The sequence below is a fragment of the Alligator sinensis genome, unplaced genomic scaffold (genome assembly GCF_000455745.1).
Source record: "Alligator sinensis unplaced genomic scaffold, ASM45574v1 scaffold611_2, whole genome shotgun sequence".
NCBI classification, from domain to species: domain Eukaryota; kingdom Metazoa; phylum Chordata; order Crocodylia; family Alligatoridae; genus Alligator; species Alligator sinensis.
The window spans coordinates 3,301,105-3,308,177 of NW_005841869.1; the positions used below are offsets into that span (position 1 = coordinate 3,301,105).

Sequence of the window (7,073 nt, forward strand, 5' to 3'; positions counted from 1 at the left end):
CCCCCTCCGGGCTCCGGCACCGGGGACAGCAGCAGGGGCTGTGGGTGCATGCATGTCCTTCATCAGACCGACCCAGTTGTTGGACAAAAGCTTTAGGGCGCAAGCACAGGGAGTCTGGGGGGCGGCGAGGACTGGCGGGATGGAGGAAAGAGCTGGCAGGGGCGCACCCGTTGCAGCTGGGCAGTTCTGCCCCCAAGACGAGGCCTGTCTGCGGGCAGAGCAAGGGGGTTTGGCCCCTCGAGTCCCAGGAGGGCCCTCGGGAAGAAGCTGCACACTCCTCTTTAGATAGAGCACAAAGTCCGGGGTGCCGGGAGTCCCGCAGGTCTGTAGCGGAGGTTCCCGGTGTTCCCAGCCTGGGAGGAACGAGCCCCTTCACCGGAGCATGAGGTATCATCTCCCATCTAACAGGGCTGGGGGGAAAGAAGGGGGCATTGGGAGCTGCCTGCACAAGCTGTGCCAGGAGCCGAGAGCCAAGGAGATAATCCTGCTGTCAAAACACGGCGGCTGCCGGCCGTGCAGAAGTGCGCGGTGGGCGCTTTGTTGCGGAGATTTGGCCCCAGCAGCATTTAATCTCCCTGACATCAGCACAAGCTTTAATTAAAGGAGGGTCGGAGTATCACACATCAGCAGATGACAGCGCTGGGGTGGCGTGAGACCAAATTCCAGACAGAGCAAACACCAGCGTCCTGGCTCGGGGGCTCACCCCCAGTTATTTGGCTAACCGGGCAGCAGCGTTGTAGTTTGTGTCTACAGAGATATCAAAACGAGCAAGGCTGCCCAGATGGGGCCAAGGCTTCCCGTGCTTTTTGGGGAAGGACTTGTCTTCAGGGGCTTTTTGCCTGGGTTCCCAGCTGTAAGTTTGCAGCTGGGTGACAGTGTGCATCGGTGGCTATTTCCATCACTGAGGATGGGAAAATCTCCCTTCCTTGTGCCCTGGGCTGCTAATGCTGCCCCTTGCAACCGTCCATCATTGGGCTCCCGGCGCTTCAGACGGCAGGTGTGTGCATGTCTTTGGCGATCCAGGGAAAGGAGAAGGCTGAGTCCAGCGTCCCAAGCCATGCATTGCTCTGTCAATCTGCAGGACATGGCATTTTTGGCTCACTTAGTGCAAGCATCTGCAGAGTGCGGAGGGTGGGAGTTACTGCAGGGGAAACTGAGGCAGAAGAGGCTTACCCAGGGCCATGTAGTCAGGTATCAAGCCCAGGTTTCCCTGCCCCTGGGCTGTGAGCCCTGGGATGCACACAGCTAAAAGGCTGCGTGTGTTTGGACTTGGAATTCCCCTCGGTGCTCGAGCTGCTTGTTGGAGAGCACCCAGCGCTGGGCCCTCCACTTACCAGCCCTATTATTAGATCCCCTTAACGTCAAAATAGAACGGCCTGCGTCCCGGGACACTTCCTTTGTGGGAGCGCTCGCTCGGGGGAGCAGGGAGGAGATGGGAAAGGTCGGCGTGGGAAGAACGGAGCCTCTCCCGTGCGCGCCCGACCCCCAGGCTTTCCCACTGCCTTTCACTTCGGAGGTGCCGGTCTCAGGGCGGTGCAGTGCCAGCCCGCTGCCCGAGCCTGGGCCCTAAGCAGAGATCCAGCCAGGGGCTATTAGGAGCAGCAGACCTATTTACCAAAATGATTGCAGATGCCAGCATTGTGGAGAAGGAGCGCAAAAGCCAAGTGCTTCCCGGCACACGAGCACTTTCACGCAGCTGACATTTGCTTCTGCTCTGAGAAGGGACTGGAATAGTGCCGCTCTCTCCGGACGAGCCGCGAGACTGGGACCAAGGGCTTTTGTTTAAGAAGGGACAGCGACATGGGGTGGTATTTCTAGAGGAGCCTCTGGGATTTAGACACTTGCAGCCTACTGAGATTCAGTGGAAGCAAGGCACCTAATCCCCGGGGCTCCTTTGCGAGCTGCAGCCTGATTTTTTCCAGGACTTTAGTTGCTTTTAGTGTGAAGTTAGCAAAGTTGAAAACGGCATGCACTAGGACGTTGTTCCAATGCGTTTGGACAGGCATCCACGATGGAGGCAGGTTAGGATTGCTTCGTGGTCTCCGCCCGGGAGCATCTCAGGAGACCTGCAGCGCTCTCCTGATCGGGGCCATCACCTTCCTGAGCCCACCCTCTCCAGCTGCATGCCCGCCCGCCGGCCCGCCCACCCGCGAGGGGCAGGCGCTGCAGGCGTCCGTGTTGCGCTGGTGCCCTGCTTTGTTACCTCGAGCACTGTTCCCAGACGTGCCCTGTGCAGATGGTGCGTCAGTAGCCAGGATTGAAGCTTGGCTTCAGGAGAAACGTGGTTGTCCAGGCTGCTGCCCTGGACAGCCTCATCCTCCGCAGCGTAAATCAAAAGATGGCAGGTGTTTAACCGAGGATGTTGTCCAGACCCCACTCGCAGAAACCCAGGCCTTTGCTGGCACCAGAGTCTCTGTCTCCGTCACGTTTGCCTTCCCGGTTCCAAGTCTCTGCCCTGACCGGAGCCTAGCACCGAGGTCCTGCCCTGTGGCCGGGGCAGAGAGGCCGTGAAGCAGATGTGTGGGGGCCGGCACCCCCAGGTGTCACTCAGCCTGCCCCTTTCCCGCTCGGCCCCTGCCACGCGCCACAAGGATGCTGCATCTCATGTGCAGATGTGCTGGCGAGGAGGAAGAGGAGGGTGCCGTGTGTCCATTACCTAATGAAAACATCCTCAGCTGCGTCAGGCAGAGGAACATCTGCTCCGTTTTGCCCCGTTACACTGAAAATCAGAAGACAGGTCAGCAGCTGAGAGGGGGACCCTGATAACGATGCCCCTTTCCCCAACACTTCTCCCGGGCTCCCAGGACACACCTAAAAACCATGCAGAGAGCTTGCTGGAGACCCCGGCCAGCCCCAGAGCTCAGTGCAGGGAAGCCCTGCACCGTGCGTTTCCCACGGGGCTGCGAGCGAGCGTGAGGCACCCGGAGCCGCGGCCCAAGTGCAAGCAACCCAGGCAGCTCAGTGAGCCACCCGACAGGCAGGTCTCGAGCCCCCGGCGCTTCTCTTCCTGCACTAGGGGTGGTTTGTGCGCGCGGTAGAGCAACAAAACCCTCCGTTCCCCCCCGGCAGCCCCGTCCCTCCAGGCACGGCTTCTCCTCTCTGCTGCCTCCAGTCCAGTCTATCCTTCTTCCCCCATCGCTCTTGCCTACGGCTCCCGTATTGCGCCAGGTGAGGTTCGGCAAAGAGCATCTCCACCACGCTCGGACCCACTCGACTTTCCTGTTAGCCGCAGAGTAAAGAAGGGGGATGAGCATCTCGCTCTGCATATTTGTGGCTGGCCAAAACTGACCCGGGTATTTAATGCACGCGTGGGTCTTGCAAGGAGTGGGGAGCGCTGTTGTGAGCAGAAGTGGGAACGCACCAGGCCTGGGAGCAGCACCCCGACTCCCCAGGCAGCTGTTGCTGCAAAGAGCTAGGCAGACCTCACGGCATGTGCCTCTGGCCTGCAGCAGAAGGTGCTGGGGCCCTGGGCGTGAAGACTTTGCTGGCTGTCCTCGGGGAGAAGGGATCCTTTCGGGCAGCCATCCTCACGCAGCCCTGGGGCTGGGTATCATACACTGGCGCCGGCTGAGCTCTGCAGCCATGCGCTGCCTGGGAGCGTGCGGCTTGGGGGAGCCGCGTCCGAGGCTGGTTTGTCGTGCCGGCGCCGTGTGCTGCAGCTGAGCGACCTTTGTGGGAGAGGGCTGATTTGTTTTAGGACTTCCTTGTTTACAGTGCGCCCGGCGCGGTTCCTGTTTAAGGAAGCCAGGGAGGAGGTGAAGCCTTGCTTGGATTTTCCTTTGCTAAGTGAAAGCAGCCCGGCCAGGGCGGCTCAGGCAGCAAAGTCCCGTCCGAATCAGCCCAGGGGGATCTTTGGCACTGCTCCCAGCGCCCCTAACACTGGAAACCCGTGGGAACTGCAGCCCCCATTGGGCAGTGCTCTCTGGGGCAGAGATGAGCAAGATTTTCCACTGCCGCCACTGGGATCCGGTAAGCAAGCGCTGCTGCAATCTGCCGTGACCCTTGGGCAGCTGGCAAGGCGCCGGCTGGTGCAGCAAGACAAAGTCTGTGCGCCCTGGCTGAGCAAGCAGCTGGCTGAGACTTAGCACTAGGGGAAATGCTTCGAGGCAGGGACTGCCTCTTATTCACCCTCTCCTTGGGGTCTACAACCAGCAAGCGGTAAAATGGGAGAGGCGGGTGCAAAGCCTGAGCATCTTCGGTCCCACCAAGGGGCTGGGGCTGCCCTGCACGGGGGCGAAGGCATGCCAGAAGAGCCCAGCTGTCGAGCACAACTACCAGCAAACAAGCAAAGCCTGGCCCAGCTGCGAGAGCCCACAGCGCGCTGCCGCGCTCTTCTTCCGCAGGGAGTGGGTGGCTTCGCACAGCAAGCTGCAGTCATTGCTCTCGGAAGGTGTTCCCTGAGGGGCTGCATCCATCCATCCTGACACGAGGTGGGGACGCGCTCCAGATGTCCCAGGGTCTTCCTGGGGGCGTAGGTGTTACTTTGCTCTGTCGCACTTGGTAAGCCGCAGCTCTGCGTGTCGCTGGAAACTTGAACTCCAGGCAGGAAAAGCCGCAGTGCCCCAAGGTGCCGATCCCCGCCGAGTGCTCCAGGCTGGGTGCGACGCCTGTGCAAGCTGACACACCTCCGTCAAGCCCCAGCTCGAGGGGCTGGCCAAAATCCATGAAAGCAAGAATAAGTGGCCTCTGGGAGCGTGGAAGGGAGAGTCGGCGGCTGGTGTGGGGAAGGATGAAGCGGCAGGCGGCGGGGCGATGAGTCTCCACGGCTGTTGGTATAAGCAGTCTGCATTGCCACGGGGAGGGCAGAGGGGCCGAGCAGCGGGAAGTGCGGGAGCCTCGAGGAGCGAGATCCCATCCGTGCCCCACGGCCTGCCCCCTGCTCCGCCCTTGTCAGGAGGTTTATAGCTCCCGGTGTGGCCTGAGGTTTCCGTCCTGCCCAGCAAAATGCCCCCAACTCCCCTCCACTTTCCAGGCCTTTCCGTATGAAAGAGGGGAGGGTTTTCTGAAATGCAAAATGCGGGGCACGTTTTGCTGAAGACTAATGCCTGGACTCCCCTGGCGCTGCCGTGTCTCCCTAAACGTTGCGGGAACCCTGCCCTCTCGCTCCGATCCAGCGGGCCTGGGATGGAAGGGAAAAGTGATCCTGTGGCTACGGCGTCGTGGTCGTAACGATGTCAGTGGTGACGTAGACCCGGTGAGATTGGCATGGGACGGAGGAAGGGAAAGGGTTTGCCTCTGAGTCACAGGGATAGGGCTGCTGCTGGCCTCGATCCGTCGCAGCATCGCTGAGGCTGATCTAATGAGCCCAGGCCGAGGTGGGTGGAAACCGTTCCGGTGGCCGGAGGCCCGCGGAGGCGTGTGTCCTGCCCTTTATGCCTGGCACCGCACCTGCTGCTGGGAGGCCCAGACACGCGGAGCACATCCTAGCACCTGGCTCTCGCCCCCAAGGGGGCACAGGCACACACAGGGAGAGAGAGAGCCTAGTTTCAAGTCCCTGCTCTGCCACAGGCCCCCTCAGTGTCCCTGGGCCAGTCACTTAGCCTCAGTCCCCGCTCTGGCATGTGGGGACATTGGTTCTTCCCCACCTCACAGTGGCAGGGTGAGGGCAAGTCGGTGCGCTCAGATACAGCGGTCGTGTGTCTGTGTAAGCCCCCGAGATCGTGTCTAGGAGCAGGGACGTTCACTTCACCTCTGGTGTGGGCGAGACCCGCAGTGGGACACGGCATCCATCTCGTGTCCCCACTTGATAAAGGGTGTTCAAAAACCAAAGAGGGAACAGAAAAGAGCCACAAGAAGAGCCAAGAGCTGGAGAAAATGTCCAGTGGGGAGAGTCCCAAAGAGCTCAACCTACTGAGCTTAGCAGGAAGGAGCCCAGGAGGTGTCCTGGTTACCTGGAGGGATTTCCTTCCCGGGGGCCGCCTCTACACGAGACGCTGGCTGTGCAGGTGTTACTGCGCAGTCACTTGGTACTTGCACACCCAAGTACTAAATAACCGTGCAGTAACCGGCGTTACTGCACAGTAGCGGCTCCGCACGGCTTCCGGGTGATGCTGAGTGCGCAGTAGCTCGCTACTCCTGTGCCGCAGCGTCACATCGTGATCCAGGCTCCGCAATGCTGCTGTGCAGTAGTAACAAGCAGCTGCGCAGTAGTAATGGGCTACTGCGCAGTAAGTGTCTCGTGTAGACGCGGGCAGGGAGACAGTGCCCGACCCTAATGGGCTCCTTGCTCTTGCTGCAGAGGGAGCAGCGCAGGAAGAGCCAGCGGCGGGCGGCTGAAGTCAGTGCCTGGAAGTGAGAAAGCAAGCACAGATTGCTAGTGGGCACTTTGCCACTGTTTGCTCCTCAGGGTACTATTGAAGTCTCCGGTTTCTCCATGAGATTTCCACGCAGAAGCATTTCCCTCTTGCCCTGCTTGGCTCCCAGCTTGCTGGGGAGTGCCCATGCTACAGCCTGGATGTGGGACATTGGCATATTCATTGCAGCTGTCGGGTCTCTGCAGCCAAGCCCTGTTCAGCCTCTTCTCATGAATCTTCCGGGACTTGCAGGCTCAGACTTGCACCTACCCCTACACACCTACCCCGCCACATCTCCCCATTCACAAGCACAGCCCGTAACGCTCACACCGCGCAGGCACAAATGCGCGCCAAACCCAGCGTGCACGGACAGACACAGCTGCTCGCTCCGGCACCAACATTAATCTTGCCACCCGTGTGCCTATGCACATACTTGTGTGCACGCACACACAACTGACAGTCCACATCTCCGACATCTACCCCAGACATTGCTGTGAAAGCTGCTGAGCCATCCCAGTCCCCGGTGTGCCAGGGGCACGAGAGCCCAGACAGCTGCTGGGGAGACGGGTCTGCTCCTGGCTGGAAGCTGTCGGCCTTTGCACGCTGCAGACGGAGATAACAGAGGGCTGCGCTCCTCTCTGCGCCGCGCAGCGCACAACGCAGGGGCTGTTGCTATAGCACCAGGCCGGAAAGCTTGATGCCGCAAGATTAGGCTCAGGCCGGTCTGGACTGTGCTGCACCCAGAGTCCTTCTCCCCTCCACGGAGGAGACCTGACACGC

General features: G+C 60.4%; 1 protein-coding gene across 1 annotated transcript in view; it reads left to right on the forward strand.

Moving 5' to 3' along the window:
* The first annotated feature begins 55 nt into the window (after nt 1–55).
* Nucleotides 56–7,073, forward strand: part of OLFML2A (olfactomedin like 2A) — a 17,732-nt gene continuing 10,714 nt past the window's right edge. Inside the window, exon 1 of the mRNA XM_014526831.2 lies at nt 56–5,194. Within this exon, the coding sequence (XP_014382317.2) occupies nt 5,042–5,194 (153 nt within the window). The 5' untranslated portion in view covers nt 56–5,041. The remainder of the gene's footprint in view (nt 5,195–7,073) is intronic.